Below are 18,453 nucleotides of genomic sequence, written 5' to 3' on the forward strand. Positions count from 1 at the left end.
AAGAAACTGCAGTTTGGTGGACCAGTAATAAGTGTATGTGCCCCTGTGCTCTCTCCTTGCCTCTCCCTTCTTCCCCTTACACATGCTGCTTGAGCAAAAGGTTTCTTAAATCACAGTTTTCTCTCTGGTATTTGAACTGAGATTAAGGGCTCCCTACAAACCAGGATCTTAAAGCCCATCAGCCACAATTTCCTGGTTCAGGTGTCCTGGGAAACTGGAGGGAGTGCACAGGCAGACACATAGGTAATTTGCAGCTCACTAAACCATGGTTCATTCTAGCAGGATTATTACATCTGAATGGGCCAATGAGCTGAAAGCAAACCTGGGATTTAAATTCAGATTTCAAATTGAGCAGTTCGCTGGACCACGCTCTCTTACTCCTTTTTTCACTGCCATTGAAGTTTCCAAACCATCATAAGATCTCAGAGATGCAAATACCACCAATTACTGGCAATAAGGGTGGGCGGGGGGAGAGAACCTTTATCCTTGCACAAGGATGGGTTTGAATCGTTTTTATTAAATCAAAATGCTGAAAGAGAAAAACGGCAATTTTTCTCCTAAAAGTACTTTGGTATTCGTTTTAAGTACAGTTTATCTTTCTTTCCCTGGTTCTGCAGCTACATATGGAACTGCAGCAGGAGACCAGAACAATGGCTGTGATTGCTATATCCTAGGCACTTTGGTGACCAAGTCCAGCACCTCAGAAGCTCAAACTGTGTTGAAGAAGAAGAAGCCCCAGATTGTCTGGGAGGAAGCTCTACTGTTTCCAGTAAAGGAGGAGGAGCTACCTGAGGCAATGCTGACTCTCACCTTGAGAAACTGTGATAAATTCTCTAGGCACAGCATCGTGGGGGAAATTAAACCGAGTCTGGCAAATGTGGGGGAGCCATATGGAACAGTACAGTGTGAGAAGATGAAAACATTTGACAAGGTATCCTACGACTTATATAAGCTATTATTCAAACAAATTGTATTCTCTGGGAGGGAGTGAATATGCTGTGTGCCGATGATGCTGAACCCAAATGTGGACACTGTTCAAGGACTTTAGAGTCCTGAATGCATTTTACTACATAGTAATAATTGCAAGGTTGTTCTTGAAACCTTTGGCCACAAGATTCAGTCTGGAGTTGATGTCATGCTTTGGAAAAGTAACTGCCTCATTCTGAAGTGATTCAGGACCTGCCCAATTAGACTTTGGGTCTGAGTTTTTGTTAGGAAAAACAAGATTTAATTTACCCCAACCACTATAAAAGCTTCCTTTTTGACAGAAGTGGATAAAATTTGTAGGCACTATAGTTTCTCCAAAGAGGATAAATGCTGCAAATGATAGGCAAATACATCTAGTGGTTTTGTGTGTGTGTGTGTGTGTGTGTGTGTGTGTTACTGGACACTTTTAATTTTGATTTGTTTGTTCCTTAAATGGAAACATTTACTATGTCTTTATTTATTTGACATAACTTTGGATAAATTTGCAGACATGGGAGGCCCTTCTGAGTATATGGATCCTGCAAAAGTTCAGAAGGTTATCTGCAATAGTTTTCCTGCAAGGACAGCATGTAGAGTTTTAGGGTGGGTGAAGAAGGAACCACTTTATCATCCCTAGAGTTTTGTGGGCAATTGGTCTGCAAATACAGTGGAACCTCGGGTTACGTACCCTCCTCTTTACAAATGCTTCAGGTAACAAGCTCCGCTAACCCGAAAGTAGATGCCCTTACTTGCGAACTTTGCCCCAGGATGCGAGTGGAAGTTGCTCACGGGTGGTGCGGCAGCAGCGGGAGGCCCCATTAGCGAAAGTACGCCTCATGTTAAGAATGGTTTCGGCTTAAGAATGGACCTCCAGAACGATTTAAGTTCGTAACTGGAGGTACCACTGTAGCAGTGAGAGGTTTCCTGAGTAAGATGCCTGTCAAATTTCAGACAAAGAGCTCCAGAGTGTGTTTTTGTTTTGTTTTTGCTAAATACTAAAAGGGATTTACTCTGTGGTTCATTTGTGGGCACAGATTCAGTGCCTGTAGGTTATACTGCCTACAGAGCAGCAAACTTTGTTTTGCAGAGTAGGCTGGCTTGGGCATGGGAAACTTCCATATTGTGGGTCAATTTTCACCCAATCCAAAGCCAATTTTCACCCACTCCACTTGCCTAAGCTGCTTCTGCTTGGGGGGCAGGGAGGATGGAGTAAGCTTGAGAGAGGAAACTGCTCCACCTCTACAATTGCCCCCAACTTTGCCTCAAGGTCACTATGTGGTTTGCTGCAAGCATCACATGCCAGACACAATAATGGATTCTTAACAACAGGGCATGATTGTATGGTGATGATGTTGATGATGATGATGATAAATGACAAAATGTGAGTTCTTGTGCATGTGAGAGCACCGTAACCCAGTAACAAGCAGTGTGTGAAATGGAAATAAACAGAAACACATGCACTAAGGAGAATTTGGTAATAACAACAATAATGTGACAGGCTGGTTTGGCTTACACACATTTACTAAGAAATTAATTATAAAGGATAGACAATGGCCGAATAGAATCACATGAGACAGTGAATGAACTTAAGCAACTCTCAGGAACTGGTCTTCATTGATATACTGCCTCTGATACTGGAGGTAATATATAACCACCATGACTTGTAGGCATTGATAGCCTTATATTTCATGAGTCTAATATGCTGTAGAGCTGCCCAGGTTGGTGGCCATCACCACATCCTGTGGGAGCAAATTCCATAGTTTGACTATGTGCTGTGTGAAAAAAATGCTTCCTTTTGTCTGTCCTGGTTCTGCCACCATTCCATTTCATTGGCTTCTAGAGGTCTGAGGAGAAGGAGGAAATATGCTTTCTCCATGCCATGCATAACTTTAATAGTAGTAGTAGTAATAGTAGCAGCAGTGGTAGTAGTAATATAATTTATATGCCGCCCAACAAATTAAAAACCCAATGCAGGACTGCCTTCAAATATCTTCTAAAAGTCAGATAGTTGTTTATTTCCTTGACATTTGATGGGAGGGAGTTCCACAGGGCAGGCGCAACTACCGAGAAGGCCTTCAGCCTGGTTCCCAGTAACCTCACTTCTCTCAGTGAGGGAACTGCCAGAAGGCCCTCAGTGCTGGACCTCAGTGTCTGGGAATGGAGACGCTCCTTCAGGTATACAGGGCCAAGGCCATTTAGGCCTTTAAAGGTCAGCACCAACATTTTGAATTATGCTGGGAGCTAATGTAGATATGTTAGGACCGGTGTTATATGGTCCTGGGATATAAAGGCCATAATAAAACTTAGAATAAAATACATCCATAAATAGTTCCCCTCCTCCTTTTAAAGCCCTGTGAACTAGGTCAGATTGAGAGAAAGTGTCTGGTCCAACCTGCCAACCTCCCTACTTGGCTAGCCGCTTCTGCCTCATGGACTCCCTGGGTACCAGGGAGCTCTTTCCAGCCTGGAAACCTGTGGTTGTCAAGATGAGGTGCTGCCCCTTGCCTAGGCCAATTACTCCTCCTCCGAGGCAAGAGCTAGCAGGTGGTTAATTGCACCCCTGAAACAGATGGTCTCTGTCATCTTAGCAGATGGCCTCCAGGATCGGATAATAATACCAAGAATGCCAAGAAACTGCCAGTGCGTAGTTAGCACAGGCGATCGTATCCAATTATATCTCAAGGCTGACAGCAATATTGTTTCTCCTGCACTCGGCCTTCCTCACAGCCACCCACACAACTGCGACAAGGCAGAGATTCTGCTTCAAACCTGTAAGGAGCAGGTTAACTGTCTTCGAGTTGTGTGCCCCAGTTTCCGATGCGGAAGATATGCAGAGAAAGCCAGGTTTGCGTCATCGGGGACTTCAGAGCGGCAGCCATTACACAGCGAGCTTTAAACATGAGTCCTGAATCATTAATTGAGAGCTAGGCTAGGAGCAAGCAAGATGATCAGAGAGAGGCAGGCACTATTTTTGTCAGCGTGCTTCCGGGAACGAGCTCGTTAGGATTTGTTTTAAAGCTTCGCATGCCCTCGCAACAGCATGGCTGAAAAATAATAATGCTGGCTTGGCTCTGTCCTCTTTGCTATTCTCCAATGAAAGCCCAGAGGTGAGCTCCTAACTAGCTCAGAAAGGCCACACTGATTCCTGCTAGGACTGACTCAGTATCAGGACAACACTCTCCAGATCATAAAAACCACAGGCATGACTAAGTTGTAAGGCTCCTCTTGCATTCCTTCCTGCTGGCTTACATAAAATAAAATGATTGTATTGTGCCATCACCTCATCTATCCCTCATCGTAAGGATGGCTCACTGGGTTTATATAAGGTTCTTGGCTCATTAGTTTCACTGAGACAACACCGAGGCAACTCCACCATGAGACAAGCAGCTGCCACGGCAGACAGATTCGGAGTGTCTTCAAGACAGCTGAGTGGGAAGCAGATCCAAACTGTAGCACAACATCCATTAGAGAAAAATTCTGCCCCACTTGAATGAATGGGAACTGCAAGAGAGCACCTTCCTTCAGTAAGATGCATGCAGGAGGGCTGTACTGATGGGGCCTGTTCCAGGGAAGAAAAGGTGCTGGATTTTTCACCTTGCACCCCAAAAGATTTTTATTCGGTTCTTAAAACCTGATGGGCTAAGTTCATCCTATTTCAGTATTTATGTAAGCTAGCAGAGGGATGGAATTCAGTGAGGGCCTGAGCAGTATGACCTACTTAGTTGCTATCATTCTGAAGTCCCAGTATCTAACCCTTTGCTTGTTTTAAGTTAACAGGAAATATGATCCAGAAAATTAACTTTCAGTTTGTTTATTTTGATCAAAATATTTTATACCGTTCAATAGAGATGCTAATGGCCAGTCATGTGATTTGATGAGCAGAGAGAGAAATACGCAACCCAGCTGATCTTCACAGTAACCTTCAAAGGACATTGTATGGGGGGGGGGAGATGGCTGCTCCTATAGGTGCATGGGGCACCCATCTTTTTCTCCATATAATTCTCCAAGAAGAATTCTCCAAGAAGTATTATGCCTGTTATGGTATGGAGTTGCTTCCTGGAACTGAATATAAAATAAGTTCATCCATCCCTATGAGCAATCATTTAAGAGAAGCCTCTTCTATCTCCTGTTACAATAGTAGCCTAGAAAGTGATGCTCTAAACAGAAGCTCAGATGAGAGGATTGAGATGAATGTGTCAGTGGCATTCAGATCTCCAGCATCAATGCTGATCCTTCCATTTTGAGTTTCCCTGGAGAGGCTAGGCTTTCTAAACTAAGTGTGAGGCATGAGTTATTCCAGGCAGATAAAGGTGGCAGCTAACTTTTCATAGAAAATGTAGCAACTCTCAGAAGACAGAACATGACTGTCCCCATCTGTACCATCTAGCCAAGTGAACAAAAAATGGTACCTCGGGTTAAGAACTTAATTCATTCCGGAGGTCCGTTCTTAAGATGAAACTGTTCTTAACCTTAAAATGTTCTTAACCTTAAAATGGTACATTTTAGCTAATGGGGCCTCCCACTGCTGCTACGCCATCGCTGCGTGATTTCTGTTCTAATCCTGAAGCAAAGTTCTTAACCCGAGGTACTATTTCTGGGTTAGCAGAGTCTGTAACCTGAAGCGTCTGTGACCCAAGGTACCACTGTAGTATTAATAAAATAATACGGAACTTATATCCAGAAAGTAAGTCAACATCTATAATGAAAGAGGGAGAGATAACAGAGATAACAACAAACTCAAATCCATCTTGGTTTCAGATTAAACCTCCAAATCACCACAACCATTTATAGAGATTTTATCTAAAGTCCTTTTTCCTGAGTTTTTTTTTGGGGGGGGCAACCAGTGCATAGGGGGCAACACTGTGTGTTATGAAGCTATTCTTGTCACTCAAAAGACACCAAACCATCAGCTTTGTGTCTTTCATAATATTTAGTTCTGTCCTTAAGATTTTTTTAAATGGGAATCCCTCTTATTCTTAAGAGGTGAGATTACGTGGACGGGTTCTGTTCCCTTGTCCTCTGAGTAACAGGTCTTTTCAAATAATCCTCCCTCTGTTGAACATTAGCTATCAGAGATTACAGTGGTACCTCGCAAGACGAATGCCTCGCAAGACAAAAAACTTGCTAGACGAAAGGGTTTTTTGTTTTTTGAGCTGCTTCGCAAGACGATTTTCCCTATGGGCTTGCTTCGCAAGACGGAAACGTCTTGCAAGTTTGTTTCCTTTTTCTTAACACCGTTAATACAGTTGCGACTTGACTTCGAGGAGCAACTCATAGAACGCGGTGTGGTAGCCTTTTTTGAGGTTTTTAAAGACTTTGGTGATTTTTGAAGCTTTTCCAAAACTTTCCCGACACCGTGCTTCGCAAGACGAAAAAAATCGCAAGACGACAAAACTCGCGGAACGAATTAATTTCGTCTTGTGAGCCACCACTGTATTCTTTTTCAGTTAGGAACACAACCACCGTAGAACCAGTTCTGATGAGGACAGTAGATGAATTTATTAAACATACAAAATAATTTCTTCAAAGAAATTAAACAAGTGGGATGTGCAATAAAATGTTGCCGTATATTCTCCTGTTCATGATTCTAGCCAACCACCTTTCCCAGGATACTCCATTCCATCCCCTCCACATTTCCCCAGTTTTCTATTTAGTCCCAATATATACTTTGCATGTTATGACCCCTGAATATGCCCAGCCTTCATTGCACTGTTTTCAGTTCCCTCCCCCATTGTTTTTTTTTTAATAAAGGGTTTCCCATTTTTTGTACTCCTGCAAACTTTGCATTTCTCTCAAAGTCTCTAATACCTTCTTCTTGTACATGAATGGTGTCATGTTGACTTCATAAATATTGACACACTGAAAATGAGTTGCTTTTAGTATATAGGATTATTGAAGAAAATGTCGTCCCCTTATTCCTTTGCCTTTTCTATTCATTGTTGCATCTTTTAAAAGCACACATGTTCATTCTTCCTGCTTCTATGCCCCTTCTTTTTCTATCAGCTGATTCCCTATTGGAGTAACATATGGCTTTCACTTAAAAGGGTTGGGAGAGAGATAAATTGCCACTGCAATTGTTCTGTGTTTGGGGATATATGTAGAGAGTCGGACAAATGAGATTGAGAGAAAGAGAGGTCAGAAGTCTACAAGCTCAATAACTAAGGGACAAAGGAGAGTTTTAAAAAAACACACCCAGTAACACTATGTGATCCTTAAGAAGGTTTGCTCAGAGAAGCTAGCGAAATTGCTCTCTCACCAATTGCCAAGGAGGAAGTGATGAGCACAGCTGACAGTTCATTTAAAAAGATGCTGCAGCTAAGCTTATAGTTCATAAAGGCTATAATCCTAAGGGAGGTGGGAAAGGACATAAAGGTGGTTTAACCACCTTCTGCAGGCCTTGCAGGAGCAGGACAGGCAGAGTGAAGACAGCGGAACAATCTTGCATTCCTTCATGTGTTCCATGGCCTGTTTGTTTTAAATTACATTTTTTTTAAAAACATATTCCCTCCTATTGGAAACAATGAGAGGGCTCACGGAAAGATTTAGACACACTTAAAAAGCATCTTTAAATTTCCCCCAAGTTTGGGGGTATGACAGGGAGCCAGGAGGGCTTAGAATCCAACCACGTCTCAGCATGCCTCTGGCACACGCTCTGTTGGGCCCTTTGGACATCAAAACTCCAACATCCAGGGCTTCAGAGGAGCTAGTAGCAAAGGCAGCTTTCCTCTCTAATGTTGGAGCTCTATTCCAGCATCAGGGGATAGATCCTATTCATCTTGTGAGGAATGACACATTCTCCCGGGGACTATAGGATTGCAGCCTAGGTATGCATTTCAGTGTAGTGTCAAGCCAACTCGCCAGATAATATCCAGTCTCTCTTCTACTAACATATGCAAATGATTCAATTTAGATTGAATTTCCTAATAAAAGGTGCACGTAAGAAGGGAGGTTCCTGCAATAATTTTGTTATTTAAACCGACTCCATTACTAATTTGCTGAATTCATTTATTTTTAATTTATTAACGTTACCTTGATTTCCTTATTCACTAAGAAAAATTACATTGGTTTCTGTCTCTCTCTTTCCTTTCTGCTGTATCCTTTTTTTCTGTTCTGCTGCCACTAGAGACAATGATGATCACAGAACTTATTTTAGTGGGCACCTTCTGGCAGCCGCCATTTTTTATCTTCCCTTAATTTCCCAGACATCATGGCACCCCCCCACCCCACCCTCCACACCAGCAGCTGCCATTTCCCCCACTGATAGATACAATATCTGAGGCATTCTGGGAAAATTAAATGGCTGCTCCTAGAGGGTACCCACTAAACTTAGTTGCTGCTGCTGGAGAAGATCAAGGCCCTTGCATCCCTGAATGAGTGGTGAATGGTATGAATGGGGTAATGAAAACAAACCCTTTTGTATCCATTAATTACTTGCATCCTTTGTATAATAGCAAATGAAATTTGAACCAAGTTGGCCCCATTCAGTTCAGATGTTTCCCCTCCCCCCCCATTCATAGTGAAATGTGTTACATCCCTAGAAGCTACTAACTGCCCGATCCTATGAATCAGTCTTAAGCTTCTGCAACACAAACACACCCCTATGTTTGGTTTACTTGCCAAGAAGCCTCTTCCTCCCCTCTCTTGTTGTCAGTGCTCATCAACACATTAAAGCTCCTGTGCAAATGCTGCCTTTAATTGCTGTCATCACAGCAAGGATATGAGTTATGCTTTAGTGCTGTGTGCTAGAACTGTCACTGTAGCAGCTCACATAACACAATCAACAGCTAGCAGGAGAGCAGAGGGCAATGTTTCGCAGAAAGATAATGGGAGCGTTTTAAATCTTCTTGATGCCTCCCAGAACAGTATATCTATTTCACCTCCTTTTGCATTTTTTGAAACTCTCTAAAAATGTCTAACCACAGCATTGTGGGGAGCTTGCGAGCAAGCTCAAGCTTGCATGCAAACTTTCAGATGTTTGCCTCTTAGTCTGAACCCCCTGCCCAAGAATCCCAGATGCTGATGAACTGAAGATAAATAAGATGTGAAATATCTGGGTCAGACTGGTTTTTTTGTTTGTTTTGTTGGTTTCTGCTTTCCTTCACTGTGCAGCGAAAGGGCTTGTCACGAGACAGGTGTTTACATTCCACAGTCTGTACTGTTGGAGTTTCTCACGGGAAAGGGAGACTGGATGTGACGTACACTGGTTTCCTGTTTTCCACTGGGTGATTCTCTCCGAGCTGTCGAGGAGAGAGGATGCATTTTCTGCTCCGGCAGAGGCAAGATGTCTTTCTGTAATATACCAGCTTTGAACTGTAAATAAAGCAATATAGAGTATGCAGCACGTACTCCTCATCCTTCCGCTGGGCACGAGACTCTGCTTTAAATCAACACGTGGTTATGGGCTCCAGAAGTCGAATCGGAGTGCCGGCAAAGGATCGGAATGCAGAGGGACAGATCGGAACGGAATCTGCTCTGCGCGTAAAAGTGATTGATGAGGTATGTGCTACTGCTCCGGGCAGCCTGCCAGCTTCTAGTTAATGGCTTTATGGCTGGACTTTGAACTTTCAAAGCCGTTTTGCCGGGAATAGGCAAAAGGCTCCCAGGCACAAGTTACTATGCTGGGGAAATCGAAAGTGACTTTTAAGTGCGCTTTTGGAATAAGGCAGCTGCAGCAGTGACGCAGCAAGATTTAAAGCAGCATATATGACGCTGAAGGCTAATGCCAGAGTCATGATGGCCCTTCAGGATGCTTGTGGGATTCCTAAGCTCAACAAGAAAAATTACGCGGACTGGGTTCTGTATGCAGAGGCAATTCTGCGGAAAGAGGGTTTGTTTGAGGTGATTACAGAAACCCCCCCAGCTCCAGTTACAGATGCATGGGAAGCTAAGGATTCCAAAGCAAGGGGAACTCTTACATTGATAGTATCCCCAGAAGAGCTCTGTCTATTGCGTGATAAGACCTCAGCCAGAGAAATTTGGGACGCTTTGAGAGAAGCTCACTTAAGGACAGAAGCTGGATCCACTATGTTTTACTTTAACAAGCTGCATAATATGGCTCTTGCTGAAGGTGGAGATGTGCGTTTACATCTGATGGAGATGCAAAATCTGAGACATGAGCTGCAACAGAGAGGACTCAACTTTCCAGAGGCTGTGTATTCTTTCATGATACTACAATCTTTGGGTTCAGGTTGGGAGTCTGTTGCAACCCAGATTGCTGTGCAACCAACTGCTCAGCTGACAGTGGACTTTGTTACTGCCGTGATTTTAAATGAAGCAGATCGCCGGGGTGCTAGCTGCATGGGCAAGGGGGAGTCTTCACAGACGTCATCCCATAGTGCAGTGGAACCACCAGATGGCGCCAAAGCTTTGAAGGCAGTGAAATGCTACTCGTGTGGACGTCTAGGCCATATGAAGAGGGAATGCAGATATCCCAGGGCCAAGACAGAACAGCGCAGCGATAGCTCATCGTGCGGAAAAGGCCGAGGCAAAGGCAAAGGTCCGGTGTCTAGGACAACGCAGCACAAGGCTATGGTTTCACGCTTCACTCCAAAGGTTGCAGAGGTCCAGAAGACGTCTAGATCTTTCTTCGTTGTTGATTCAGCGGCAACCCACCACATGTGCAATGATAAGAGACTGTTTGTGTCTTTTACACCGCAGGAAGGTGCGATTCACCAGGCGGATGACCACACTATTCCCAGTAAAGGCTACGGAACTGTTGTTCTTCACAGTTTGGACTTATCGATACAGAATGTGCTTTACGTGCCAGACGCCAAACATAATCTGCTCAGCGTTGGACAGCTGAATGAGCGGAACATTGACGTTTCCTTCAAGAACAGGAAGTGCATCATCACAAAGAAAAATGATTATGTATTGCATGCTGAATATGTTGATCGTTTGTTTTGTATTATGATGATGTTGAAAAGGATGACACTTGTTGCATTGCAGGTTCTAACAAAAGTTTGCATGCAGAATGTATTCACGATTTTCATAGAAAATTTGGTCATTTGCATTTTGAGGCAGTATCTAAAATGCCTGCCTTGGTTGAAGGTATGACTATTAAACCCTGCAGGTACCACATGAAGTGCAAAGCATGCGCAGCAAATAAGGTGAAAATGGCTGCGAAAGGTAAGGTGTCTAGTAGGCAAGCTACAGAACCATACCAGGTTGTTCATGCTGATTTAGTTGGACCACTAGCGCCCTCTTTGGGTGGAAATAGATACTCCATGGTTCTCATTGATGCATTTTCTAGATATATTTTTGTGTACAATCTCAAGCAGAAATCAGAGGCTTTTCCTAGGTTCAAGGAATTCTGTGCTTGGTTGGAAAATGTGCATGGTAAGAAGATAAAGACTCTTTTCACTGATCGCGGGGGGGAATTCACTTCTCAGCAGTTTGAAGCTTTTCTGACTGAGAAAGGAATTCAACACGATTTGTCTAGTCCTCGCTCGCCATGGCAGAATGGACTTGCGGAACGGGCAAATCAGACATTGCTTCAAGGGTTAAAAACCTTGCTGCATGATGCCAATCTTCCAGAGAGTTATTGGGCCGAATCTCTCTCGTGTTTTGTTTACAGTTACAATCGCAGGTTATCTTCAGCGATTGGTTGTACCCCCTATGAGAAGATGTTTGGCAAGAAGCCATACATCAAACACATGAAGATTTTTGGTTCTGACATGTGGGTTCGCTCACCACAAAACTCCAAGTTAGACAAGCGTGGATTGCATGGTATCTTTCTAGGTTATCAGAAAGGGTCTTACAGAATAATGATGACTGACTCTAAGACAATTAAGCTCACGAGAAGTGTTGACTACAATGCAAAGTGGGGGGAGAATGTGGGAATTTTCCAATGTTATCCTGATGACGGTGATGAGACTGAGGATAGTCAAAAGCAACCACAACAACCCACACCCACTGATGAAGGTTCTGAGTCTGAATCTGAAACTGAATCGGGTGATTCAGAGGATTTCAAGAGTGCGAAAGCCTCTATGCGACCCTCTGAAAGCTCTGATCAAGAATTGGAGGAACCATTGTTCACAGTAGGTCGTTTTTCTCCTAAGAAGGAAGAGGAGAGTGTTGAAGACTTAAGGCTAATTCGTAGGTCACAGAGAGCCACAAAAGGCAGACCTCCAAAGAGATTTGCTGATGAGTTTGCTACGATAGCAGTAACAGCTGTTAAAAGCTCCAAGAAGGTATTTGAACCTTCAAGTTTCCAAGACATCCAGGGTTTGGATTCAAAGGAAGCTGAGCCATGGTTAAATGCCATGAAGGCTGAGCTTGATTCCTTAGAAAGGAACAAAACATGGGAGCTAGTTCCAGTAGTTCCAGGAATGAAACTGCTTGGAAGCAAATGGGTCTTCAAAGCGAAGACAGATCAAAATGGCAAGATAGTCAGACACAAAGCCAGATTGGTAGCCAGAGGTTTTGCACAGGTACCAGGTGAAGACTATCACGAGACCTATTCACCCACAGTGAGATATGAAAGCATTAGGCTTATGCTCAAGTTAGCTGCAGAGGAAAATCTACACATTAGTCACCATGATATTAATACAGCTTTTCTGTACGGATCTCTAGATGAATCACTTTATATGCTTCCACCTGATGGCGTACAGGTAAAACAGGGATTTGTTTGTGCTCTGAAGAAATCCCTTTATGGTCTCAAACAAAGTGCACGGTGTTGGCACACAAAACTCACTGAAGTATTGTTTTCTCTAGGTTTTCAGCAAGGGAAAGCTGATCCATGTGTATTTGTCAAAGAGGAGGGGCAAAAGAAACTGTACTGTTTGTTTTATGTTGATGATTTATTATTCTTTTGGAAAGATGTCGCAATGTACAATAACGCCCTAGCTCAACTGAAAGAGCACTTTGACATGAAAGATCTTGGTGAGGTAAACAACTACCTATCTCTGGAAATAGAGAGAGATCAAGATGGTAACATTCTAGTACACCAGTCACGGAAAATTGCTGATGTGTTAAGCAAACTAAATCTGATGGATGCTAACCCTGTAGACACACCGATGACAACAGGTTATCAGGTAGATGACACTGAAGAAGCATTTTCTGACACTACACTGTACAGAAGTGTGCTAGGCAAGCTAAACTTCATTGCCAGATGTTCAAGACCAGACATTGCTGTTAGCTGTAATTTGCTAAGCAGACAAGTCAACAATCCTAGTGTCAAGGATTGGAAAGCTCTGAAACGCATAGCGCGGTATTTGAAAGGCACTATGCATTACAGACTGAGTTTTAACAATCAGAAGTCTGGTGGTCTTGAGATATTTGCAGATGCAAGTTTTGGAAGTGACACTACAGACAGGAAAAGTACGTCTGGAGTTTGCTACATGTACAATCAGAGTCTGTTTGATTGGTCATGCAAGAAGCAAACAACAGTTAGTTTAAGTACTTGTGAAGCCGAACTGAATGCACTATCGTATTCACTTAAGGATTGTGAATGGTTAGTACAATTGTGCAAAGATATGAAAATTCCTGTCAAATGTCCAATCCAGGTTTACCAGGACAACAAAGCATGTTTGGCTTTGCTGAAGTCTGAAGGTTGTAAGCAAAGCACGAAGCACTTGCAATTAAAGTTGCAGCATGCTAGGGAATGTATTCAGAAGGGACTCGTAACGGTGTCCTATATGCCAGGTAATGAAATTCCTGCTGATGTATTGTCCAAGATTGTATCAAGGGATCAACACTGTACCTATGTGCGGAAGTTGGGTTTGTACTGATATTGTACGAACACGCTGCCCAGTGATGTCCACAGAAAGGGGGAGGATGTTGGTTTCTGCTTTCCTTCACTGTGCAGCGAAAGGGCTTGTCACGAGACAGGTGTTTACATTCCACAGTCTGTACTGTTGGAGTTTCTCACGGGAAAGGGAGACTGGATGTGACGTACACTGGTTTCCTGTTTTTCACTGGGTGATTCTCTCCGAGCTGTCGAGGAGAGAGGATGCATTTTCTGCTCCGGCAGAGGCAAGATGTCTTTCTGTAATATACCAGCTTTGAACTGTAAATAAAGCAATATAGAGTATGCAGCACGTACTCCTCATCCTTCCGCTGGGCACGAGACTCTGCTTTAAATCAACATGTTTGTCCTGCCACTTTCCCTGGGAAAACCCACTATTTACTGCTGAATAGGAGCAAATAACAATCCGTTGAAAAACTGATATTCCAAAAAACATTTGTTCCATTTCAGTGGTAAGCGGCAGGTTTTCCCAGGGGAAAGTAGCAGGAGAAGCAGAAGTGTGGACGAGACCTTGATCTACAGTGTAATGGTCATTCAAGCCCTAAAGAAGTAGCAAAATGAAACTACTGGTGTGAACAGGGATGTCCATCCAGGGCCACTGAATAGTTGGCCACCGAATTCGGCAAGCTGATATCAAACTGTATTGCTTTAAAACTCTTAAGCAGGATTTAAATATTTAATTATTATTTTTTAAAATTGTTGCTCAAAATTCAGTCTGCTTGTTCTCATCTCCCAGATCTAAAATTATTAATTCTGAACTTTGCTAAAGTGTGGATTTCTGCATTATTTTGTTTTGGCTTTGCAACCATCCCCCATGGACCGCAGCATGCCAATATAAGACAAACAAACAATGTAGTGTGATGTGAGACAGGTGAATTAAGCTTCTGCCTCAAAACAGGAGCGTGAGGAACTCCTGGTGGCCTACTGAACCACATACTCTTCTGAGTCTTCTTTGCCGCCACCACCCTTCATTGTGCAGTTGCTCAGTCCTTTGCGTGGACTAATGTAGAAGGTGCAGAGTACATTCTTTCCCCATTTATCTCACTGAACTGCAGGAGCCAGATGCAGGCTATGGAGAAGTTCTCCTTTCCATCAGCTATCTGCCTGCAGCAAACCGTCTGCTTGTGGTGCTCATAAAAGCCAAGAATCTCCACTCCAAACAGCTGAAAGAGCTTCTTGGGAAGGGTGAGTGTGAAAGAGGAACATGTTGATGGGATGCAACCACAGACTTTGCCTTTCTATTAAGCCAGGTAGAGAAAATATATTTAATTAGCTGGCATAATGAAGTGTGCAGGATTTGAGTGAGTCACAATTTCCCTTTCTGCATTTTTTTTTAAATTTAAGCTTTTTTTAAACAAGATAGAAACAAAGGGGGGGAGGAAAGAAAGAAAGAAAGAAAGACACCACCAGGGATTTCCTGTAGAGGAAAGTTTTTAATGTTAGATGTTTTATTGTGTTTTTATATTTTGCTGGAAGTCACCCAGAGTGGCTGGGGCAACCCAGTCAGATGGGTGGTATATTATTGTTGCTTCTCCTGTTGTTGTTGTTGTTGTTGTTGTTATCATCTCATTAGATGGGTCTTAGGCAAGCTAGTGCCTCTGAGTCTCAGCTCCCCACTGCCTGCTGTTAATTTGAAGATAACAATACTGACCTACCTCACAGTGTGGCTGTAACATTTGCTGAGATATGGAGTACTTGGAACACTCTAAAGTCCTGACTAAATGCTCTTTATTGTTCATTATAATGCCTTTCATTAAGCTTTCCAGCCAGCAATGCCTAATGTCTGCTTGCTTGTCCATTCAGCTTTGGGCAACATGGCCTTTTATTAGCATAAGTGAATCAATCGTGCCCAGTAGTGCAGCCCTGTAGCACTGAAAGAAGGGATAAAAAAGTTGACAAGCAGAAATCTTACGCATGCTATGACACGTGGCAGGCAGTGTTACAATAAGCTTCATGAATGAATTTGCATATAGCAGAGATGAGGGAACCTTTGGTCCTCCAGGTGTTGCTGGACTCCAACTTCCATCATCGCTGGCTAAGGCTGATAGGGGCTGGACTCCAAGAATACCTGGAGGGCCACAGGGCCTGCTGTATGGATTGTATATTATGTTATGGTAGATGTCAGAAACTTAGAGCCAAACTAGTTGTGATGGGACTGTCATTCACATTTCCACCCTGTTCCTATACAGTGTTCTCTCTCTCTCTATCTCTCTCTCACATACACACACACACACCTTAACACAAAAAGGAACACATAAAAGTCACTCACTGAAACTTCTCCTACCCGTTAACTTTCCACAGTTGGTTGTTTCAGTAGGGTTTCTCTGCTCCCGGCTCTCCTTCTAGGAATCAAGGGAATGGGATGGAGATGGACATCAGCAGTGCATTTCCTTGGTCTCCTTTTACTGTTAAAGCAAGACCCCCATCTCCTGCCTTATATAAGGATGGGTTGACACATGAAAAGAACAAGCATCCACCACAGCCACATCTAGTTTGGCCCTCAATGACTGCTGCAGTTTACCAATAAGATTTTAGAAGGCTAGGAGGAAATGGTATCAAATGACCGCTTTTTTTATCTATATCCCTGTCCCTGCAGATATATCTGTTAAGGTGACCCTGAAGCACCAGTCCCTGAAACTGAAAAAGAAGCAGACGAAGCGTGCAAAGCACAAGATCAACCCTGTCTGGAACGAAATGATCATGTTTGAGGTGCCCCACGACCTGCTGTGTGCCTCCAGTGTGGAGCTGGAGATGTTAAGCCAGGATGGAGATGATGGGCAGAACCGCTTACTGGGGAAGTGCAGCCTTGGCCTGCATGCCACCGGCACAGAAAGGAACCACTGGGAAGAGATGCTGAGGAACCCCAGAAGGCAGATTGCTATGTGGCACCAGCTACACATGTAGCTATGGAGGTAGACAGGCCAACCAGCCCAAGTCCAGTAGACCTGGTCTCAGGGCTGGGTGGGGTGGGGTGGGGAATGAGATCTATTTCAACATCCAGAAAACCATGAAATGGACACATTCACAAGCACAAGTCTTGTTTTATTGGTGTTGTCTTTCGTTGTTTCTGCTGTAAGAACATTCTGGAAATGGGCTGAGAAAAGTAGCCAGCGGTTCATTTCTCTTTGCAGGACCATCTTCTTGCTTTCTACATATGGGTCTTCTGCACCAAGTAGCAAGTAATATTTACTTGCGGAAAGTGAGATGAAAAGTGATCTGATTCAAGACATTTAGAGTGCTAATGGATGGTCTATTTATGGAGCATCCATCATTCATTGATCTGTTTACAGGAGGAGTATTTATTTACTGATTTATTTCATAAAATTTATATACCACTTGACTGTAAAAGAAAAAACGAGAAAGTGGTTTACAAAAAGTGTAGTTGACATTGGCTACTTAATGAGCATTCCTTCTGATTTGATTGCAGGAGGTTAGATAACATTGCATCAAAGCAAGGGTTATGCCACACTTCCGAGTGCATTTTCCTGTCACTTCTGTTATTGCAAAAAAATACTATCTTTTGGGGAAGCGGGTTTGTTGTGCGAGAGTTCCCAATCAACTATAATTACTCAACATGAATTTGCTGCTGTGAGATTGGATCCAAATTGAAAATAGAATGTTCTGGAAGTGCCCTTAAAAACATAAGAAGAGCCTGCTAGATCAGTCCAATGGTCCATCTAGCCCAGCATTCTGTTGTCACAGTGGCCAACAGAACATTTGTTTTGCCCTGACCTATGGAAAGCCCACTAGCAGGACCAGAGCACAACAGCACTCTCCCCTCCTGTGGTTTCCAGCAACAGGTGTTCAGAAGCATTTTGCTTCCGACCATGGGGGCAGAGAGTAGCAACTGGTAGCCTTTACCTCCGTGAATTTGTCTAATCCTCTTTTACAGGCATCCAATTTGGTGACCATCACAGCCCCTTGTGGGAGCAAATTCCACAGTTTAACTATGTGCTGTGGGAAGAAGGACTTTTGCCTGTCCTGAATCTTCCAAAATTCAGCTTCGTTCAATGCCCACAAGTTCCAGTGTTTTGAGGGAGAAAAACTTTTATCTCAATGGAATGAATAATTGTATACATATCAATCATGTCCCCTTTCGCTCGCCTTTCTTGTAAACTTAAAATACACTAATGCAGCAGCCTTTCCTCGTAGAGGAGTCACTCTGTCCCTTTGATCATTTTGGTTTCCCTTTTCTGATTTTTTTCCAACTCTACAATATCACAAGGCTTGTTCTTCTATATGCTTGCATATTTTATCTTTAACTATACTTTCCACCAGTTTTCCTGGGACAGACTTTAAGCTAACCAGCCTGTAATTTCCTGGCTCCCCACCACCACCAAATCCCTTTTAAAAATGGTATTATATTGGCTGTTTTCCAGTCCTCATAGTGATACCCTCCTTCTCCAAGACCCACCCTCTCCATAACTGCAAGGCAGCTATTATCATGAGAATGGGGTGTAGCTCAGCCCTCAGCCCTCACCCACTAACTTTGCTACCTCTCTCAGCTTTTCCAGTTCAGCTACCTTGGGCTCAAGGGAACAAACTTGTTCCCAGAATGCCAGGAACTCATTGCACTGATGACATACCCATAACTTCTGTCCAGCAGGCAGATATTAATCATACATGTGGCAGACAGTGTGAAACCCACAGCATGTCTTGTTTGAACCTTATCTTGTTTGAATGCCTTATGTAGGGCATCGGGTCTCAGGGGACATTCCATGGAAAGGGTGGGTTTTGAGGAA

At 43.3% G+C, this 18,453-nt stretch overlaps 1 protein-coding gene across 1 annotated transcript in view; it reads left to right on the forward strand.

Moving 5' to 3' along the window:
• SYT13 (synaptotagmin 13) overlaps window positions 1–17,925 on the forward strand; it is a 37,785-nt gene extending 19,860 nt beyond the window's left edge. The window contains exons 4-6 of the mRNA XM_081002047.1: window positions 618–931; window positions 14,767–14,896; window positions 16,308–17,925. Coding sequence (XP_080858173.1) covers window positions 618–931; window positions 14,767–14,896; window positions 16,308–16,615 — 752 coding nt within the window. The 3' untranslated portion in view covers window positions 16,616–17,925. The remainder of the gene's footprint in view (window positions 1–617; window positions 932–14,766; window positions 14,897–16,307) is intronic.
• Window positions 17,926–18,453: the final 528 nt, after the last annotated feature.

This window comes from Podarcis pityusensis, assembly GCF_964106645.2.
Source record: "Podarcis pityusensis genome assembly, chromosome: 1".
Classification (NCBI taxonomy): Eukaryota; Metazoa; Chordata; class Lepidosauria; order Squamata; family Lacertidae; genus Podarcis; species Podarcis pityusensis.